The sequence below is a fragment of the Oreochromis niloticus genome, linkage group LG4, assembly GCF_001858045.2.
Source record: "Oreochromis niloticus isolate F11D_XX linkage group LG4, O_niloticus_UMD_NMBU, whole genome shotgun sequence".
Lineage (NCBI taxonomy): Eukaryota > Metazoa > Chordata > Actinopteri > Cichliformes > Cichlidae > Oreochromis > Oreochromis niloticus.
Window position 1 is genome coordinate 27,968,379 of NC_031969.2, and position 23,174 is coordinate 27,991,552.

The window sequence follows — 23,174 nt, forward strand, 5'->3', positions numbered from 1 at the left end:
TTTCAGCAGGTTATCTTGACCATCTCTGTATGCCTACATGTCTGTTGAGTGGATGCCACATGATTGGCCAATTAGATATTTGCATTAACAAGTAGTGAGCCGGTGATGAGAGTGAGTGATGACCCTCTGGAAAGCTCTTTTTAAACTCAGTCAAGTTAGCAAGCCTACTGAATATTATCATTCATTACTAGTTACTTTTCAGATTAACATTTTAAACTTAAGTAAATATTTAATAAGTTCAAATGCCTTATTAAACATTAAATCATTGGCTCCCTAGTAATAAAAGCATGGACATAAAAAGCCTTGAAGATACAGAGAGCACTAATATCATAGCATTTCTTAAGTCAGTAGAAAAAATGCCGGGTTCATAAAGTGCCATGAGTTTGCATTTTCATCCTAACCAGTCAGTTTGCAGAATGCACCAATGAGCCAGGTCAAGATCTCAAGGGATGCTTCTATTGTGCACATTAACATGATCCAATACATGTATCACTTTATAGAAATATACTTGCAAAGTCTTTCTGTGAATGTCATTAAGGGACTTTGTTCCAGCGCTTTAAATTATCAGGTCATGACGAGCCTGTAGCAGCCTTCTTTCAGTAATATCACTGCATAGACTCCTCAGTGCATTTGAAAAACTCTCCTGAGGATGTTAGGGATGTTGACACATGATTTGTTAAGAGAGCTGGTCAGGTGGATGTGTATGTTGTTTCATTAGCTGAAAGGATTATTAGCCTTGTTAACTGCTCTGAATGCCACTGATTTCCCCGGGGCATGCTGGAAACACATGAAGGGAGCATCCTGATGAGGCTGGGGCTTGTGATTAAATTAGTATTCAACTCCCCTTAACCAATAAACAGGTCAACAGGTAATTAAATATGATTCAGTCCCAGGTAGCACTCAGCCAGAGTATACGCAAGATTTAACGATGCAGCATCAGAGTCTGAATCCTAAAACAGATCATAGTCAGTAAGATGAAGTCAGCACTTCTCAAAATGTTGTGTCTGTTTTGAGTGAACAATGCAATCATCTTTTCAAAATTGCTTTTGTGAGAACAAATTTGTGCAGGTATAAATTATAAATCAAGGTTAAGTAAACATTTAACCCTGATGTCCTTGTTTAGCTTTGCTTTCTCACATCAGGTAACAAAGAGCCTGTAAGATTAGATTGGAAAAAAAATGAAAAATCCCCAGTTCCCACTTCGGCAATGACTTTTATCTGGCAGAACTAAAGGAAAATTCAAACTCTGTTTTTCTCCCTGAAGTTCTCTCGTTTTTTTCTACAAACTTCTCCAGTGGACGTCCCACTGTCAATGCCCAACTGTGTCTTTGTTCAAACTCCAATTATCTCTCATTTTCTCTTTAATCTACTCACTCTCCACTAGCTGCTTTTATCTAGCTGACATGAATGAAAAGTAAAAAGTGATGTGGTGTCTGATCAACTGCGTTAACTGGTTTTAAAAGTGCTGCTTGATGTGTGGTGTCTGTTCACTGATGAACATAGTGTGGGTATTTATAACAGTGTGAAATAGTTTAGATACTACTATAATCTATGGCCAGGCCTCGGCCTGCGGGAGCCTCGTGGGTGGATTCGGGGTGTAATGGACTATCAGGTACAAAACTACACAGCTCAAAAAATTAAAGGAACATTTTGAAAACACATCAGATCTCAATGGAGGGGAAAAAATCAATCTGGATAGCTATACTGATATCAATTGGATAAAGAAGCTGCCGAGTCATTTGATGGAAATGAAAATGATCAACAGATGGCTAAATTGGAAGACACCCCAAAAATCCAAGTGAAAAAAGTTGCAGCAGTGATTCTAAATACACACACACGCACACAGAGACAGCACAGGCACTGTTACTGGCACATTTTAATGTGCCACCCTGGAGCAGTGGCAATACCTGTGCAACCTCTATAGGTCTTCTGTAGGGTCCAGGTATTGGCGATTGCTGCAAAACTAGTGGAAAAAAATAGTCAAAAATGAGGAAAAAGATGAGGAGGGGAAGAAAATGTCATTGATCTGTAAAACGATTCCTGTTTTGGGAGTTCTCTCATTGCTCCTCTTCTTGTGCACCTGCTAATTTAATTAAGACCAAAGCAGCTGAAACTGATTAACCACCCATGCAGATCAATATCTCAGAAGTTTAACTGACTACACTATAACAGTGGATTTTTTTTTAATTTTTTTTTAAAGATGTGGTTGAAGTCCCTACTTTCAGTTTTCAGGGTTTAACAAAACCACTGCAAGTGCTCAGGAATTATTTTCAGAGTCTCAAAAATAATTCAACAATTGACTGACAAGATGTTCTGTGGCCAGGCAAGGCCTGTTCTCTCATTATTCTTTGGCTGATCACACCAATAAAAGCTCTGGAGATGATTCCAACTTTGATTTGGTAGCTGATCACTGGAATATGAGATCCAAAGAGGCCTTGATATGGTCAAAGAGGCCTTCACAACAAACTTGACAGCTGATCCACTGTGCATACTGAGGTTAAATCACATAAATCCATTATTGTATAATGAGACAATAAAAACCTGCCTTAAGCAGAACACAAATCCTGCACTTAAATAGCACAGAATCTGTATCTGGGTCTGGAGCTAAAGTTTAAATGATTTTCTCCAGTTTCTTAAAAGTAGCTTTGTAGTACTTTTTCAGATACTCACATGTTGATATTTATCATGTATGACTTACTGGTTAATTTGTTGTTGGATCTGAGGACAAAGGAGGACAATATGTGAACCTAAGGTTTAAAATAGATAAATTGGAAAATACATGGAAGGCAAATATTGTGTGTGATTTGGGTGAGTTTGCCCTGCAGCTGTAATGACTCTGGTAGCTCTGCTGCTTTGTAGCACGAGTCATGGATACTTGAAGTAAGAAGAAAAACTGTATGGATGGTAGAAAATGGAGCATGTTTTCAGAGGTGATCTGTAAATTTAATGTATTCTTATGAAGACTGGATAAAATTTGAAGATATAAAAAATTGAAAAAACAGCCAGAAATCTCTCGAGACATGAATAAATAGAACGCCAACCTTGAACCAAGAAAAACAGGAAGAAATCATCAGCCGTTTCACCCGTAGGCAAAAAATTTGCTTCAAAGTTTCTTCCCTGGCCCAAAGCAAAACTAATTTAAATCCATGTTTTTAAGTTAATCTGCTAATGAATACTGCATTTAGAACAGAAAACCTCCCTAACAGAGGCAGTATTTATTGTACATCTATATGAATTCTTTTTATATTTATAATAAACACTGCGTTCAAGCTAAAGTGTAAGAATATTTAATATTTAACTAACTATAAGTAATTTTTTTTCACAAGTTTAAGCTTGTAAAATGTAATTTTTTGACATCTAACTACATAACTTTGGGATTTGGACTCATGGTAAAACACTGAGTATGTTGACGCTTGTTTGGTTCCAGCTGTTCAGATAATGAGTGTTTGCTTTAACCCTAAGAATTCTTTAAAATGAACCTTCCCTTCCTTTCAATTAACCCTCACATTTATACTTCTGTCTAAAAGTAAACAAACTGTGGCAAAAAACTGTGTCCATTATTGCATTTGCAGGGTTTATAATGAGCGTACAGACAAATGAACTGTGGTTGTTCAGATCAGAGACCCTTTGGCTTTCCCTCGTGAACACCAGCCTGAACAGATGGATGCACATTTCTTTCTGACACGGGATTTGTTTTAAAAATCCATATTTGTGTGATCTTGCTTTGACACACAAAACATACAAACAATAGGCTTTTTAGAAAGTGGTTTTCATCTAGAAACAAATGCATCCTGACATATTTGGGCACACAGCCCCGTTGTGGACATTACAAAACCCATCTCCCTTTTTGTTTGGCAGAGCTTAGCCATTTTCCATTCTTGCTTTAACATGCAAAATTGATTCATGAAACACTTTAATGCACCAAAGCATTTGATTTTATTGTTTCCGCCATGCTCTTTTAAGTACTCGTGCAACCTTGTCTTTGTGTGGGTTCCCGCTCTACCAAGGCAATCAGTGTGTTTACATTGAGTTTCTGATGCACTATGGCTGACCTGCAGGCAATTTCCGATTCCTAAATATCTGTTAAACGAACTAAGACTGAACTGAGGCTGAACTCCAGCCTGCAGCAGCTCCGAGAAGACAAAAAGGCGTGAAGAATACTAATTTACGTAAACCAGAAGTAACTCTTTTGGAAAACAGATAACTCTGAAAATGTAACTGCTCCTTATCTCTGAATTTAAACAAAACTGGATGTCCCTGTGAGTATAATTCCCTCAGTGTGCCCATTAATCATTCTTTCTTTTAACTTTGATGCATTTCTAAAGTAGAATATTATCTCTTTCCTTTAACCTTCATCCCACAGACCCCGGAGGAAAACGCTTTTTTAATCATGTCTCACAGATGCTTCTTTCTATCGTACCAATTTTTAGGACTAATGATTTCATATCATTGGTTTCTTTTGCCATTTGGTGCTTTCTAAAAATGAATTGATGTATTGAGATTCTTGGGGACACTCAATTATATTAATGCAGTTTTAAAAAAATGGAGCTCTTTTGAGTCCATGTTACCATGTCTCCTGATTTAATGTATCATACAGGATCAAAGGAGGACAGGCACACTATCATCAGGAGGCAGACACAGATGCAGCAGGCACACATTTTCTCGTGCTCTGTGAGAGATGATGCCCTATAGCATTAAAGCTCTATGTAAACAACATTCACGCCACCTTATCTACACATCAATAAAAATTATTTGAAATCATATATGTTACCCTAATTGTTACAGGTGGCGATAGTATTCATTTTACTTTGTTAAGTAAATTTTTAAAAACTTGAGTAAAAGCTCTTCATTGACAATTAAAGAGAAAACCCCCCCGAAATATCGGAAAGTGTGAAATCACAAAGGATTTAACAGACTCTCAGTGAGTTCCAAGGTTCATTACAGCCACTGTAACGGTGTTAAATTTTCTTAAAAGCACTGATGCTTAGTAAAACCTGACCAGTGAGCTAAATCGGGTTTCGAGAGGTTTTTTTTCAGCTGCTGTGGTGTGAGTCCTTCTCTGTTCAAGCTGTTGTAATCATCTGAGACTGAATAGGGGAACATTTCTGTCGATAGTGCATGTTGCACAGATGTCAGCATCTCACCAGGCCACTGTACAATTGATCCGGCGTGGCTTGATTTTCTTCTGTTTTTTTTTTTTTTTGTAGGAGTTGTGTAGGTGCCTGTGAGCTTTGGACTATATGGCTGCCCTTTTTCACAAATCTTGCTTATAACATTCATGGACAAAATCTCGTTCCACAGTCAGGGGATGGATCGAATATGTCCAACTAGTGGGCTTCAGATTTGCGCTCCTGTTGAGCGGTGACCTCGAGCGTGTAATGGGACAGTTTGGAGTTGAATGCAATGTAGCTGAGCTGAGATGAGAAAAGCCATGATTCTCAGGCAAACAGGTGGATTGCCTGCTCCAGGTTGGGTATCAATAGGCCGCCTCATATGGAGAAATCAAGCATCTCAGTTCTTGTTCATGGTCAGGAATGACAGGCTGTTTGGTGTCATTTCTGCAGCCATGCTCACCATCCTGGTCTCTTGTGGTGAAGTGGGAACAAAGCTAATTGGTGGATCATCTTCTGTTTCTAACCACACCTATGTCCAAGGGACACACTGGACATAAACGTTCTCAGAAGAATGTCCCAGTACACCTTTAGAGACCAGCTGAGGAGCTCAGTCAGTCGTTTGGGAGTGGCTCAGAGCAGAGCTGCTGTTCCTGCAATACAGGAACAAGTTAAAGAGGTTCGGGCATCTGTCCAGGATGCTTCCTGGACGGATCTCAGGTGAAGTGTTTTGGGCATGTCCAACTGGAGGGGAGACCTCAGGGCAGACCCAGGACATGCAGGAGAGATTATGTTTCTTGGCTGAGGTGATTGCCTAAGTTTCCCCCAGGATGAGCTGTAGGCAGCGGCAGGGAGAGGGAGGGCAGCACAGCTTGCTGCTGTCTGGGATAGATGTTAGAAAAGCTATGGATGGATGGATGTCAGATCTTATTCTTGTATTCTTATTAATCTTACTGTTATTTTAAATTCTCCAAAAGAATCTCTCAGATAAATAAAGAATAACTCATTGTATCTTACAGAGTTCAGAATGTCCTTAAAGACCACTCAGAGGTAACTTTCTACCCCTCACAATAAATCACACATCAAAGAACTACTACTGCCATAGACAACAGCAGATTAACAAGCTCAGAAATACAAAGCAAAAACAATATATATTGGAATAAGTGTGCAGATAAGGAGGTAATCACACATCTCATTTTTAAACTGAAATAATTATATTATAGTCTAGCAGTTTTTATTGTCTTGCTCAAATGGGGTCATAGGTTTTGGGGGGTTTTCTGTGTTTTCTCTTGTCTTGGCTGTTTTCTGTTGCTGTGATTTATTTGCTATATAAACAAAACTGAATTTAATTGGCTGGATCTGACTGGACTCACCGCTGCTGGGATAGATCTTTTTTGCAAAAATCAAATAAATAAAGAAACATCCTGATACATTTTGGCATGCAGCCTACTTGTTGGCTTTAATTCTACACAGTCTAGATGCCTTCTTTTATTCAGGAGAGCACAGCATTTTTCTTCTTTAGTCATTAAACACTTGAATGCACTGAAGTATTTGATCTTAGAAAATATGGTCATGTTTTTAGCTTTAGTGTGATCAACAACATGCCTCTCAGAAGTCTGTCTACAACCTTTAAGCTCTTCTGTTTTCATAATTAGCTATAAATATCATGAATGATGCTCACATTTATAGACCAAATATAAAAAAACAAATGCAAACCCAAACTGCCTTGTAACTCTATTCTTATGATTCTTCTGTTTTATTCAATTGTTGATCATTATTGTCTTTATTAAGCTGTCTACACAGCTCTTATTATCCAAAACTTTGGATTAGAGTGAGAAATTTCAAAGAAAAATAGATTTTTCAACACAATATTTAGTAAAAATAAGTTTGTTTGTCTTGATTTTTTTGGTTTTTACCACTTTCGTTCCTAACCTTAACCAATAACCATGTCAGTAATTTGGTATCTGATCTTTATGTCTTAATGTTCTAACCTTCTCATCAGCCCTCTGTGAACACATTTTCCTTGAGGCTAACTGTTAGCATGCTAACAAGTTAAACTAAAGAGAAAGACTTTTATCCTGTAAGGATCTACATGTAAGCAATCAGAGAACTGCTATTTCCATCTGCAGTAATTTATAACTGGCCATTTTCCGGGACCTCCCCACACTTTAATATGCAGAAATTAAAGGCATAGAACATTTAAAACCCCAGCACAGAACAAAGAAGGCATCAGTGACAGCATATATGACATCGATTAACTCAGGAACAGTAGTAAGAGAAGGATCTGGTGCGTATGTGGGTTGCAAAGCGGCTTACAGAGACGTAACGCCATTATTTCAGCTGAGGTTGCAGATGCCCTAACTAAAACTATCCTCAGTTTTCATTCCCAGCAACTCTTCTTCTGTTCCTCTTTCCTGCTTGATGCCCTTGTAAAACACATTAAGTGTCCTTGCTGTTCACCGGCGATACGCAAACAGGCTTGTCTTGCTCATCCGTACCACAAAAACACCCCAGCCGCTGCAAAACAATGTTTTCATTTAATCATTTCACATTAAAAACACACACTGTATGCTGCATCACAAAATGAGAAAACGCTGTCCTCCAATAACAACTGAAGCTGACATAGACAGAAGAAACAGCCAGTGTCGGTGCCGGCGAGAGAAGAGAGACACATTTATGTTCCCCCCTCCAGGGTAGCTGAGGACTGTGTTCGTCTGAAGCCACAACATGAGATAGTACACACAGACAGCAGGTTGAGCCACAGATGGGAAATCATAATTCAAACAGTCTAACAAAGCACTTGAATTCATTCCTACCTGTAATGTACATTACCATGATGACAGAGACCATGCCAGGACGATCATGGGCTAGAAATGTAAAAAAACAAAACAACCCCAAAAAACTCAGATACACTAAATCTTCCGAGTAGTATCACAAAAGCTTTTGGTGTGACGCCACGATGTACTATGTAATGGTTGCTTTTGAGTACACTCAAGTTTCAGCTAAACCTGTACTGAAAAGCATGGGTCTTTCATTTTTAGCACGACATTCAACTACCTCAATAACATACTGGCCTACTTAGAACTGCTGAATGAGTAATATTCTTAAAGAAACGTGACATATATGCAGTCAATTGTGGACCTGGAGTTGACGTTTCACCAAAGTTCTTTTAAATAAGACTTGCTTCAGGCATCTCTGCGTGGTACCCGTTTTTATGAAAGCCATAGAGAGAAAATAAAACACAATTATTTACACCATAACACAGCAGACCCTGTATCCTAACAAACATCCTGGCCAAACACTCCACATGGTGCTTTTGTAATCATTTTTATAATCATGAAAATGGTTTAAAATTGTTAAGCTTGGGGATTTCTTTTGGCTGAGGACAAAACGATGCCATTCTTGATAAAATGGTAATAGCTGTCCAAAATTTCACCCTGACATTCTCTTAATGAAATAATGGTTTAACAACTCCCTGGCCGTATTCATTTACTGCAGTGTTTTGTACAAGGCTTGCTGTCTGGCAGGCAAATAAATCCTCTGGTGAAGTGCAGGAGCCAGAAGCAAGTCCTTTATTCACATAAATTAAATGTAAGCTTATGGCATCCTTTTAAAGATGCCTGTAAAGAAGGGCTTAGCATTGCACGCAGCGAACTTGCCTTCGAGTAAACTCGTTAAACAGAAACTGAAAGGTGAAAAGAATATGCAGAATGTGGGCTCCAAAATGTTCACATTGTTTTCAATAAACAAAGCAAAAAATATTACGTTTTTTTCTCCCTCACACTTCACCAACTCTTTCTACTACAAAGATAATTAGCTGCATGTTGTAAGAAATGATAAACTGCTCATTAGAATAGATTTCAGAGACGGTTTGGTCACACCTGAACTATGATTTTAAACAACCATATGTTCAATCTGTACATTCGAAGTTCAATGTCTCACCTGGGCCCTTGTTACAGGCCTGTGCTGCAGATGGGGGGCGGGGCAAATGGCGCACATATAGAGTAAAGCAACACTGCAGTCCAACGTATGCATCAGCAAAGAGAGCAAGAGAGATCGACGCATGCAGTTTGGACAGTCGAAACCAATTTTTGTACAGTTCGTTTGGCAGTGAGCAACATATTTGTGTTATTTTACATAAATATGCTGCACAGGGATGAGTCCCCTTTATGGGTTATTGTCCCACCCAGTCACATTTTTTGTGTGTGCGTGCATGTGGAGACTCAGACCCCACTGCGGGTTTGGCACAGCAGAGGCCACCCTCCCATTGCAGGGTGACAAAAAGTGCTGATAAGTCCAGCTGACAGCTCCTTCATCCCCATTAGTGCCTCAGACAGGGGGAGGGGTGTGACAGAGCAAAGCGCTGTCCTTAGACCAACCAGCGTTCTTGTCCTTGTCTCCTCCCCTCCCTTTTTAAGGTCCTGCAGGATGCCGTAGCAAAGGATGTAGCGCCACCTAGTGGAGGCAGCCACTGGATATGTGTTGCTCTGAGGGGAAGGGAGACGGGCTTCAGCAGGCAATCTCCTCCAGGGTGCCCAGCGTTGTCTGCAAGGGGACAGTCACGGTGTGGCTGATGGACTCTGAGTGGTTTGCCACAGGATCACAGGAACTCTGGGAAAAAGAGTGAAAGGCCAAATCCTAGGTCACATTATAAAGCGGCACGATCATACAGGTAATATTTAGAATGACCAAACTTCCACCTGAACTCTGAAAACTGAATTAGTACAAGTATGCAAGGTCTGATCAAAAGGTTGTTACTTTACCAATAAGATGCAAAAACCCTCATTGGCTTTAATGTGTTTTCATTTCCTTAATCTGAATTCAGGAAAACAAAACAAATGATAAATCTGAGGTTATTGTACTTGGCCCTAAAAGTCTTAGAAACATGGTGTCTAACCTAATACTAACTCAGGATAAAAACAATTAGTGATGCTATGAAAAGTTATTTACTGCATTCATTACTTCTAGGCTGGACTACTGTAAATATCAAGTTGTTCTAAAAGCTCCCTCAAATGCCTTCAGTTGATCCAGAACGCTGCAGCGAGAGTACCGATAGGGAGAGAGAGCATGTTTCTCCTATACTGGCTTCTCTTCTCTTGGCTCCCTGTTAATTCAGAATCAAATTTAAAACCCTTCTTCTCACATTCAAGGTCTTGAATAATCATGTGCTATCTTATCTTGAAGTCCTCGTAGTACCATATCATCCCAACAAAGACCTTTGCTCTCTTTAAAAATAGAATGGAAGGGCTCCCAGTTTGGATTTGGGAGACAGATACCTTCTCTACATTTAAGAGTAGACTTGAAACTTTCTATTGTGATAAAGCTTATAGCTACAGCTGGATCAGGTGACTCTGAACCCTCCCTTAGTCACAATGTAATACACCTAGGCTGCTGGGAAAGTTTTTCTTCACTCACCACTTTTCATTTCTCGTGCATTTATACACTACTTTGCATTTAGCTATCATTAAAGTCTGGCTCTCTTCTATAGTATGTATTTTGTCCTGTCTCTCTCTGCTCTCTTCTCTTTCCATCATCCCCAGCTGATCGTAGTAGATGGCTGCCCCTTGCTGAGCCTGGTTCTTCTGGAGGTTTTTTCCTATGTAATGAACCCTCTTGCTGTGAGGGAAAAAGTGCTAACCTCTGCACTCACATAACTGGGAGTGCTAACCAGTAGACCAGCTAATTATTCTCTTGTTAAAAATGAAACTCAGTCATGACTGGATAACTTTGTTAGCATAAGAGATATGGATATACACATGAGCAAGTTTTTCAGTTTTAATAAAGTGCAGCAAAACGAACAATAAAAAATACACAAAAAACGAAATAATAATAACAATAACAATAAAATCAATTAGCAAACAAAAAGTAATGTCTAATAAGCTGCTTCTAAAAGCTGATAATTCTCACTGAACACTCTGCAGATATCCTCCTTTAAATTTATATTAAATTAGGGCACAGTTTGGCAGTTCTGTCCATCAACATTATGGTACTCCTTATACTGTCACTGACATTAGTAACACTAAAGACAGTGGTTGTTGCTGCTTGGTTTCATCAAAACATCTCTTTTGGAGCTAAGCTTTCCTGCCAAATTGCCATGACATGGTCAGAACACAGTCTTAGTCTTGCTTGGGTGCCCTTTCTACATGCTTGTGTGGAGGAGCAGCAATAGGGCACGGCTTGATATGCATGATCAGAGTGAGTGAAATTATACCGAATTTACATGCTCCACTTGCAAAGAGCTCTCAGTGAAGACGACTAACAAGAAAAAGTGTAAAGGTCGCTCTTACCACATCCTCTCCATGACTCTCCTCCTCCTCCTCTCTGCTTAGTAAGTCCAGTAGTCTGTCTTTCACCACCTGCAGATCAGAAAATAAAAATCAGAAACACTTAATTCCGACTGTTAGAGAAAATCTCTGAGAGCTCTTCTTGTAATTACTGACTGTAAAGAAACATTTGGTTTCAAGGTAAAAACGTAATTAGGTGGGAAATGTGGCAACAAAGTACGACATTACAATAAGCTCAGCGTGAAAGCAACAGCTTTCATGTTGAAAAAAGTTGCTTTAGAAATGCTTATGTCAGCGACATGAGGCCTTCTTAGCCCCATAACTCCTTTATGGTCATTAAAATGAAGGAAACATTCTTCAAAATGACTTTTTCTGTGTATTTGTAAAACCCTAGGGGAGGCGAAGACTATTATGTGCTTATCAGAACCCCGCGTAGCTGAAAGCAGCATGAGAAGCGCTAAAAAAAAGGCGCACAATAGAGTAAAGGTAATGGAAAAGTATCATCCCACAGTCCTTTATCTCAGCCAGAACCAGAGTAAATTTAGCTTTTTATCTGCTTTTTGTATCTGTGACATTGATTCTGTAGTCACCATTCACGGTCAGGGCTCTACCAAAAATCAAAAAAACAAGAATCATTAAACTCTATTGAGAGCAGGGCTGGTGTTGGGGATTTATTAGTCATTTCGACAGGTATATATGACAGTAAGAAATTTGAAACAGACCTCATATGCGTAGTCAAACAGCTCTAAGATGGTGAGGATGCTGGCTCCAATGAACAAACCCATCTGGCCACCAATATCACCTGTGGAAGGACAGAAGTACAGTACAGACACACCAAGAGAAATACAAAGTGAAGAAACTCTTGTTTTTCTGGAAAGATCTTTGTGTCATGGTCAGGGGAAAGACTTGATTTGATTTACTTGCAACACGTAGGCACAGATAACTGGGACAGACAGGCAGAAAGAGAGACATTTTTGTTTCATGGTGAAAACAGCCTGGTGTTATAAATTGCAAGAGGCGTGTTGCTACTGGTGAAATAAAAGATGTGACCCAGAAAGTCCAGCCACACTGAGAGATCCATGGGTTTGATGGCTCATCAGATGGTGCTGCAGTTTGTTGGACCAAACTGAGACAAAAGATATGTTAGGTCTTGAACGGTCATTAAAATGACTACAAAATTGCACTTTTTAGTGCATTTATTGCCTTTTAGAAAGTAGAAAGGGATCATTTAATTTGGAAATAGTCTATCAGAAGGCTCTGCACCAATTCAGAAGCTGTTTAGGAGGAAAAAGGAAACACAGCAGGGAGTGATAGGACACCTAAACAAAATGCAGGGCATGAACCACAGTGTTCTCCTGGCAGACAAGTTTACTCCAGCATTACCGTTCCAAACTACTAATGCCGACTTTATTGCTCTCTAAAACAGGTCTGCTATCCGTCTGCATCTAATATTGCTTTGGCACATAAGGGCACTGATGCTGTCTGTGACGTCAGCAGCATCTGACTGAATGGCCATATTTGACACGGTTTATTTTTGTTTGGTGGTTTTGACACCAGAATCCCAGAACATCTCAAACCATCACAGCTCGTCTCAAAGCCACTGGCATTCATGAACTATATAATATGAAAACATAAACAACTTCAGTGACCTTTTTGTGTTCAATCTCTAAAAACAAACATGGAGATTATTAATGGGTAAGTTTATGAGGCATGTTGGAATTTTCCTTTTAAGACAAGATGCTCCATTACCAATAAATAATGAGTAATTTAGCTACGGCTAACATCCTATATGTAAGAAATAGAAATAAATCTCAAAAATACTGTAACCTAACAAAAGCAACATTTTTTATAATGTAAATATGAATCAAGTAAACAGTATAATCTATGAAAAATGCAAGAGGCCACGCTCATGAATAAATCATTGGATGATATAAATCACAATTTTAAGACTTGTACATAAAACAAACATCAAGATCTTATATATGTGTTCTGTTTGTTTTCCATATGGGATCCAGGTTTGGAAATCAAGGTCATCAATGAGCAAACCTACCCAGCAAGCCTGCCACCTCATAGGCTTTCTTCTGCTCGATGGTCTCGTAGTTCAAAGCTTCAAAGAACACATCCAACACCAAGATGTTGTCTCTGTAAAAGGTAATAGAAGGTTCATTCATTTGTCCTAATAAAACCCCACTTCAGGTAAAAACTTCAGTTAATAATAGTTCATTCATTTCAAGAGTGACTAGAGGAAAAACAACCTGCTTGGTACCCTAATTCAGCTTTCAACGATCCCTGTTATCTACAACCTTTATTTAAAGCAAGAACAGAGAAAAGGCCAAGTGGTTTGCACTGGTAATTGGCAGGGAGAAACTGCTGAACCTCTTTACAAGCAGAGTTTGGTTTTCTCCTTTTTTTTTTGTCTGTTTCCCGTTCAGATGTTCAATTCATAGACACAGTAAGCTCAGCTCCTTTTTTATTCAGTTGTAAAATGTCATTGCATTTTATACAGCATTGCTGTCAATCAGCCAGAAGTTAAACATTTTTCCATGTTTTGCAGTTATTAGTTGAATTTGGTATTTCATGTCAGAGACACATAATGGACCTATAAATGTTGTTTGCATATGTTTACGAGCAATGTTCCCTCTAATTTTTCATGTGTCTGAGCGAACACACAAACTCCCTGAGCAGTCCCTTGGACCACTGTGAGCGACATCAGACGTGTGCACTGTGGTCACGCCAGCATCTAATCCATCCAAGTTACATGGTTTATTAAAATAATCAAATTACAGCATTTACATTTCTGTTAGACTACTTTTAATTAACTGCTTTAGCCCACTTACAATGAAAATTTAAAAAATCCTGTTCATGACCTGTGTAGTATGTTAACACTATTGGAAGTAAAAATAACTTGAACTCCAATTTTGAAAACACAACTTTCTTTCTTTCTTTTTTTTCATAAAGCTCTGACTTGTATTATGAGTCTGTGGTCTGGGAGAGTCCTATAACTCTCTGTCTGCAAAATACAGTATATAATGACCATGTTGGGCAATTAATTATATAGTTACTTCTTCAAAAAAGTAACTCAGTTTGGCAAACAACAAAGTTTTTTGCAGCTTTTTTTTTTTTTAATGCAGCCAAGGCCTTTTTTTAAATAAACATTTCAAACTATTTACAGAACAATCAGCTGTTCTGCATCAAATCTGATGCCACACAAATTATTTGTGCCACTCCAAAAAATAATTTCTGTATACTGAGATAAAGGAGAACAACAGCCTGATACCTGCAGGCCTGACAACAGGAGATGTATCACTGCTGTAACACCTGTAACATTCAGCAGCCGCCTCATTGTTCTGACACACACAACAAAACTATTGACTACACTACACACTAACTACACAAGATTTGCGCTAAACGTCGCAAATCTCTCACATATCAAAGCACCGCCGTCACTCCTAAAACTTCCCCCCGTTTCTTAACAACTAGATGCCACGTTGCCATATCATTTTTTGATTGGTCGACACGGTACTTTTTTCGACCAATAGGAAAGGGTGGGGGGTTTTTTGGTTTTGTTTTTGCTCACAGGCGGAGAGTGCTTTCGAGCGTTTTCCTTATAACGCCGTTTTTACCGTTTCTTCCCGCAGTAAATATAAACAACGATAGTATTCAGGAAGAAAACCAAACATTGCAAATATTTTTATCATAACTCTGGTTTTACGTGGCCTATCAACACAATTTAAAAACTGGTATAAAGTCCACACTTTTTCCGTCAATTGTTCCGTCTGTCCTGCTCACATCTCCAATGGTTGTACACGTTGTCACGTGCGCAGCTTAGAGGGAACATTGTTTACGAGTAAACCAAGTGAGAAATTCTAATTAATCAACAAAAGCACATTAGTACTCCTTAAAGTGGGTTTAATTAAAGTTAAAGATAACTATAAATTATAAACTGTACCACAGGATCAGTTATAAGTGTAGGACTTTTGAATCTGCAAGCCATCATGCTATGAAAGAAGTTTGTGTTTGTTTTTTTCTCCGAAAACCTCTCCTGCACGATCAGTAGTGTTGAGCAACCAAACTTGGCTAACAAGAACATCTCAGGTCTCTGAAGGTTCGACATTATGATTGCATCATGTTGCCTTGTACCAAATGGCATGTTTTCATCATTCACAAACCCATAACAACTTATTTTATGATAATAACATCTAATTTATATTCACAAATCCTCAATTATGCACCACATATTCTGAAATCATCAGGTTGCTTGGCAACCACCTACCAATGGACTAAAATTACCTGTTTTTTTGCCTTTATGCACTTTCAACTACATATCACACCTTATTCTGTCGACATCTGCAAAAGCTGAATTACACACTATAACATCAGCATGGAGCCTAACAACACCCTGGTAATGGGCTCCAATGGCCTATGTTTTGTGTCTATAACACCTTTTTACATGCATAGTGTCATTTCCAACAGCAATAACAGGGCAAACTGTAGCATGGTTATTTACTAATTACCATAATATAGCAGATACAGTGAGAAATGCTTTGTGCTAACAGAATAATAAGGAGAGTTATCTACTCACGTGATGTACTTCTCTGACTTGTTGAACTTTTTCTGTAGGTAGCGAGCTGAAGTCTTGCTGGGGATTTTGACCATGGATAACTCTTTGTTGTAACGGGTCATGTTGCATGGCGTCCTGCACATGCAATTACTGCTTTCCACAGCAGACAGTTTAGCTTCATAAAGATGTGGTTATGGAGATGGGGGGAGTGTATTTAAATTTGAGATTTAAAAAAAAAGGAACGAAATGACGGAGGATGGGATGAGTATGATTGACACAAGAAAAAAACATTAGATTCCAATTCCAGACATAGTCAGAAATCCAATCTGAAGGCAGCAAATGGACCAAACTGGTTCATATCTACCTGAACAGTGTTTTCATAAAGAGTTTCATAAAGTATTGATTGTGGGTGTGAGGCTCCTGATGTGTTTTTGAATATTAAGCTGACAATCTCTGCATTTTTTTAAGCCCTTCATCCCACAGGCAATTCATATCAAACTGGCAAAAACGACTCATCCCATTTATTTAAAGAACCTTTGCCCAGACTGAACTGGTGTAATAATAAATTTCAATAAAAATGTCCAGGAAGTGAGTCATCTGCACAAAGCGGTCGATATATTAATCTAATATTGTATGAGAAAATCAACTCACAGTTGAGACTACAGAATATATCTCTCTTATTACAAGATATAATAAAAGACTAAAAGAATGCCTATACCATAGGAATTGTCCCCTGGGATGGCAAACCCTTTTCTTTGCCCTGCTCAGAGGATAGTGCTTTCTGGGACTTTTAGTGTGGCTTACTGTCCTTTCTCAGTTATCTAATGGTGAGTGGCCACAAAAGCTCATAAAAACTCTTTGCTTATATTAAGGTATAGAGCAGTTACTGACTGTAAATACATCTAGACTTGGGCCCAAATGCTTTTTTTAACCACTGAGAGCGAGAATAGTGGACAGTGAGCAGCATAGAGAACGAAGAGTGGGAGCAGCATTTGTGCAGACAAAGCAATGAATCAGAGAAAGAAACTAGTTTGCTTGTTTCACTAAAGTGATGTTCTGAAGGCCAGATAAACCCACCCACACCTCCACATAACCCCATTTTTGTGTATGAAGTTTAAGCTTATCCAGTCCACAGTAGTCACTCCATTCTTAATTGTGTGCGCACTGTAGGAGAAGCACCAAAAACAACAGTTCCTTGAGTGTCCACCTGAAGCTCCAGACCTCAATTCCTGATGTTAAAATGCCCAACGTCACAGAAGAGGAAGAAAAACATGGTTACAGCCTAATACAAAAAACAGTTTTGGTCTCTACCTCTTCATAGGAACATACAGAGTGATTTTGAAACTCACCCTTTTTAACCCTTTTAAACTTAATGCCAACTCAGGCAGCTGTGGCTGATATCAATCTTTAAGGCACTAAACTGGATCTCTAGATTGTGGTTGTGGTTTTGAAGCTTTTTCTGGATGATTATCTGGATATATTGTATTTGGAAGTATTGTATTTATAGTGTTTTTTTTTTTTTTACTTTGATACTTAGTAGTTGGCAGGATCTGTATCTATACGATGCACCCACATTGTTCACTAATGTAGCCTGTTAACCGGACATTCTAATGTTAACTGATAAATTCACCCTTTCATTTAAATGTGGTCACTTCTTACTACACATTATTTTGGTACTGATACACATTTTTACTTTTTTAATAGTTACTATAGTTTTACACTCCATCCAATTGCAAACAAACACAATTATTTGACTGATGACTTTTTCTTATTTTTCTTTTTTTTCCTTGCTCGTCTGGCATAACATAAGTAAAATTAGAGGTCGCACGCGCTGTACGTACAAACACCAGCATAGAAATCAGCAAAAACGCCTGCCCACATTTAAAAAAGTGTATTGTGTTATGTGGATGTTTACTCAATCAAGCCCTAATGAAAGTGAATGTCATAATTAGTGTCACAGAGGAGAAATTATAAAGCATCAAACATAACCATGTGCTCTGTGATACACCCTTTACCCTGATGGGGACAAAGTCCTGATGCAGAAACATCAAGCTCTACTCAAGCTTCTGCTTTGGCAGACTCGGAGGGAAAAGTACTTGAATGCACCGAATGAGTTTGTGTGAAGTCCACAGCATCCTATATAACACCGACTCTCTCAAGACTGATGGTAATATCAAGTGATGTTTTTTCAAATATGTCTCCACGAAAAGGTTCTCGGGTACTGAGACTGCTCACCCATCACTCTCTTAAAGTCTGATTTTCTAAAATTGTTTAAATAGAGCTCATCGAATTTTGCCAGAGATTACTGAGCTCTTTTTCCCACAATGAAAAAACTTCTTTTTTCAGAGCTAAAAATCCTGGGAGTTAAAAAAAACTGTCAGAATGGAAAAGAAAGCAGAAGTTAACATAATCAGACCTTTTTTCTGACCAAGGCAGCGCTGTGGCAGGCCTGCAGATCACAGAGCAGGAGGCAGATATTCCCCACGGTGCACTAATAGCTGGCGGGACCACACAGTCACGTAATTGCAAGAGGAAATTCAATATGGCTTCACAGTGGTCTCTTATTCTTATTCAAATGAGACGTTATTGGATACATGAGAGCAAGGCCTCATGCATTCGAATGATTGATTTCTTTGTCTAAGCCTATAACCTTTGTCCAGCTTCTCCACTCTTTTTCTCGTGCACATTTTAATCTAAAACGCCAAATTACCATAATGCATTTCCTTCTGATAAATTTCATAATTTTCATAATGCTAGCATTAACAGCTAGTTATACATTACCTGACAAAAACTATGAACCCGCTGCTTTATGAAGCAGCTACATGAGAAACTGAAGACCATTTCTGCTTGGATTTATAGTTTTAAACCATCCGCATTTCCTCAAAAGCAAAGATAAGTAAGTTGTTCACAGACAGCAGATGCAACTGTCTCCTATTAAAATATATTTTCAAGGCTACTTCAGGACTTGAGTGACACAGTTATACAGGTAGAGAAACCCAATCAAACTCTGCTGTGTGAAATCTCCTGTGGTGGGTATAGCAAATTGGCAGTTGGACTTTAAACTTGAATTCATTTGCATTCAATGATCCAAGCTGAGTGAGTGAGTGTGTTGGAATTATGAAAGCCTCACTGTTCCAAAAATGAAGCCAATTACAGAAGAGAGAGTAAAAGAGCTGTCTGGAATATGCACCTAAGCCTTGTGCACTCCAGGATCGTACCATGTAACTTGTGCTCTCGAGTGCTTGCTAACAAAATATGGGCGAGTTGCACCGAGGGCTCTCGTGGTGTGGGAGTGCTGCGGCTTGGTGCTGATTGCCTCAAAGTTTTGTTGGACTGTTTTGTACATTCCTTGCTTGCCAGAAATAATTTATGATGAGATGAGAAAGGTGGGGGCTGAGCAGGGAGAACGCTGTAGGATGAGAGCAAGTATTACTGATGAACTCCCACTGGCCAGCAGTTGAGGTTGATAAAGGTCATCATTACTCATTGTGCTTCTGAATCTAGTTAATATTCAGTGTATCTATGTACTCGCTCAGTGTTTATGCACTTTTGTTTACCATAAAAATATATTAGATTTGAGTTAACATGGCTATCAGTGGCTTTGGTTAACAGTTTCAGGTGTGCCATTATGTCTTAATTACTATTTTTCCCCCCCAGAAACAGTGGAAATGTCTTGGGTGGTAAAAGTCTTTGAGTCTTTAAACTGTTCAGCAATGGGCCAGCGGAAAACCAAGCCAGACATGATGTGCATTAAAGTCACAATTCTTATTGTGTTTGGTCTGTTTCTCAATTCCTTTCAAGAGGAACTTTTAGCCACATTCCCACTTCCTACATTTTTGTTTTCCCACTGGTCCCGGCTCAACGGGGCACATCCAAAACTCATAACTTTTTTGCTACAGTTCACAGGTTGAACAACACATAGACAGTGGTGAGCTATAGGCTTTCTGTAGCATTTTTGCTTGCCGTTCAGTGGGGATGTCAGAAGCGTTAAACTATTAGCAGAAAGATGCTCATAAATCCCTGGCGTATAAAAGAGGCGGCGCACATAATGAATGAGCTGCCATAGGTGCAACCTTGGGTAACATACCAGGGCAACACCATTTCTCTTAAAAAAAAAAAAAAAAAGCAGAACATGCTGCTGTGTCTTAATTCCCCTGCAGACCTCCACTGACCTGTTTCCTGTTTACTCATTTTCTAAGCATCTATTCAGGCCTATGTTCACCTTCTCTGGGCCACACTGTTGCTGTCCTTCATGCTATTTATTTTTGCAACCTAGCCTCCATCATTGTTATCATTTCTTCTGCATGTGGGTCCTAATAGTGGGCTCCAAACACCAATTGTGACTTTTTTATGCATTTGTTTATGCAGAAGAGACATTGAAAAGGGGACAGATGATTTTTTCCTAATTACAAATGGGCTTCTCATCACCACAAGCATTAGATTGTTGTAGTTGCATAGACTATGTTTAGTCCGATGTTGTATAATTGTCCTTCAGCTTTTCTCTTGTCACTGTGTTTACATGCATTTATGCATACACTCAGAGAAGGCCTTTGCTACATTATGTGAAAAGATGATTACCAAGTGTCTGTCCTCATCTTCCTTACTGATGCATTCACTCTCTCAGGTACAATGTGGGGACTTAAAGTTCAGTGTATAGTTACCTTATGGGGAGGTGCACTTTAGCTATGCAGTAGACTTTTTAACAGTGCTGCCAGGTTGCGTAGCTGCTCTAGTTTTATATTCCCTAAAGTTTGGTATTTAGGTGTTGCGCGTGTCTATTAGCCTTTAAATGAACTTGTAACACATAAACTCCACCTCTAGCCTAAACTGAAGTCTAACCCTGCAGTCCCTGTCTGTCCCTGTCTGCGTTTCCAAATATAGGAAACGGGATGAGAAAACACCTTATGATCCAGCGGGCTTGAAAGGCTATCATGTTTCAAGAAATTTAATCTAGATAAAATCACAAAAAATCAATACTGCCTGGCTTGTGTGTCAGACAGATGTATTTGCAGAAGCGTTTTCATAGGAAGTCAAAACAAACAAGCCTTTGGATGAGCCTACACTTAATAAAACTGGCAAAGTTAATATAAAACTTGACTCTGAGAAAGTGAGCCAGGCCTGTCAGAACTTTTTACATGGCTGTGTCTTTTAGCTCAATGCAGGAAATATGACGCATTATCTTTCTGACCATCCAGGCATTAAATTGAACTCTAACACTGCAGTCCCTGTCTGCTCTGATGGTGGTTACAGACTTGATGAGCCCTTCACGCACAAGGGGAAATATTAAGATGACTCCTCTTGATTAATTTAAAAACTTCATAAGTGACACATACACTTACAGTATAATAGACAGAAACTTTTGACGCCGTAGTAGAAGAGCAGCTTTGTGTCTGCAGAGCCTATGTTCTCTTACAAGCAGGATGCACAGTGTGACGGTGGCAATCAGTTGTTATCCATGTGTTTTACCATATTACTCTTAACCTGAGCTGTTTCCCATTTAAAATTCTCTCCAGTGTTGCTCACTTTTAAATCAGGTTTAGCATTAAAGCTCTGTGTCAACAGAAAAAAATAATCCTAATCCTTTGCTGTGGCAAAAATCATATGTAAACCAGCATAGGCTACATGTGTATCATCTTAAATCCCGAGTGTGTGTATCCAAACAGACTTACCAAGGGCAGGCTCAGCACAGTCCTTGTACTGCTCAGGTGTGCAGTACGAAGCATCTCCTAGGAGCAGTTTAAATAAGACACATTAGAGGAGGTGTTGACCCAGTGGTGTTTAAACATTAAGTTCTTGAAACACTCGCACCATAAACACATAGATGAATGAATCAATCTGCAAGGCACAGCACCTTTTTCCCTGCCAGACACATAATCCCAAGGCTTTTTAAATGCCAACACCTGATCCAGCATTGACTTATCATATCATTATGAGGCCTCTCAATGGAGTTAAATCTCATAAAACCATGCTGAAAACTCTTGCTGATGAATGCGTGCTCAATACTGCATCGCCTCTACTTTGATGTTTTTCTGCCCAGTCCTGTCAGAACAGCAGGGGAGCTTACCAGGCATGTGCACCATCCTGCAGTTGCAGTTCTCCACTATGTAGCGTGTTTCACAGTCGATCCTGCAGGCAGTCACACTGTAGACCTGGAAAAAGCCCGACTCCAGAGCTTTCGACTCACACTCGCCCCATGGGGGAGGCAGGTAGGTCAGCTACAGGTAAGAAATAAAGTGGAGGTTGGTTAAGGACGGATAGCTTTGGAGGCCTGTGGTATTACATAGTAATAATACATATAATGATGTAGACAAAGAACTACACCAAACCGACAGAAAGAAACAGACCTACACCTATTTATAGATTTTTATTGATATTTCTATTGTGTCTGTATGTATCATCAGTTTGAAAATATTCAAGATTTTTATACTATTTTTTTCCAAGAGACTTTTGAAAAACCTGCAGATACTCAACAACCATCCACGATGCGGTCTGATAGCGACAGCAGCTCTACAAAACACATTCGTCAGCTGCTGAAATCTAGCCAAGTCGGAAAAGCAGAAGAGTCTCGCAACAAACCAGGCGGTGCAGAAAACAATTCAACAGATAGAGTCTGTCTGGGAAAAAAAAATCCACAACATCCAGACATGGGAGCACAAAAACTCCAAATGTTCTCCTCCTGCTCCTGCAGCTCTGAGGACTGGGACAACAGATGAGAAACGAGGGACACCGGGCTGAGCAGCGTGGAGGCCCATCTGCTGCACAACAGAGGCAGTGAGGTCCAGCCGTGCACTGTATCCATCACTCACCACCCTCTGCTCCTTAGTTCCCTTCATTGTCATCACAGCGCATCCCAAGAGAAGCAATGTGCTCTGCCAAAAGACCACTTTTTTTTTCTTTTTTTTTTTGGATGAGACAAAATGCTACAGCCTGCCAGGTGAAATTTGGCCACAGTGTGCTTGTTAGCGGTGACAGAATTTAAAAACTCTGCCTTGCTATCAGGTAATGTTGTATCTCTGCTTCCAGACAGACCTAATTCTGTAGTTCTGCAGATGCAATCATTTTACCAGCAATTAGAACAATAAATTCAAACACAATCCAAACAACAATCTACCACGTTGAATGTTTCATAGCCCAGAAGCCTCTAGCCATTTCTGGGCAGGTAAGAATGTCTCCTGCGATAATTAAACATGTCCTGCATGATGGCTGCAGGAAACGTGA

General features: G+C 39.3%; 1 protein-coding gene across 6 annotated transcripts in view; it reads right to left on the minus strand.

Moving 5' to 3' along the window:
* Window positions 1-8,107: 8,107 nt before the first annotated feature.
* asic2 (acid-sensing (proton-gated) ion channel 2) overlaps window positions 8,108-23,174 on the minus strand; it is a 381,467-nt gene continuing 366,400 nt past the window's right edge. For all 6 annotated transcript variants that reach the window (XM_019357682.2, XM_003442002.5, XM_025906407.1 and 3 more), the window contains 7 exons: window positions 22,021-22,171; window positions 21,626-21,682; window positions 15,978-16,131; window positions 13,446-13,537; window positions 12,118-12,197; window positions 11,399-11,467; window positions 8,108-9,722 (listed from right to left, as the gene is read on the minus strand). In XM_019357682.2, the coding sequence (XP_019213227.1) occupies window positions 9,621-9,722; window positions 11,399-11,467; window positions 12,118-12,197; window positions 13,446-13,537; window positions 15,978-16,131; window positions 21,626-21,682; window positions 22,021-22,171 (705 nt within the window). In that variant the 3' untranslated portion in view covers window positions 8,108-9,620. The remainder of the gene's footprint in view (window positions 9,723-11,398; window positions 11,468-12,117; window positions 12,198-13,445; window positions 13,538-15,977; window positions 16,132-21,625; window positions 21,683-22,020; window positions 22,172-23,174) is intronic.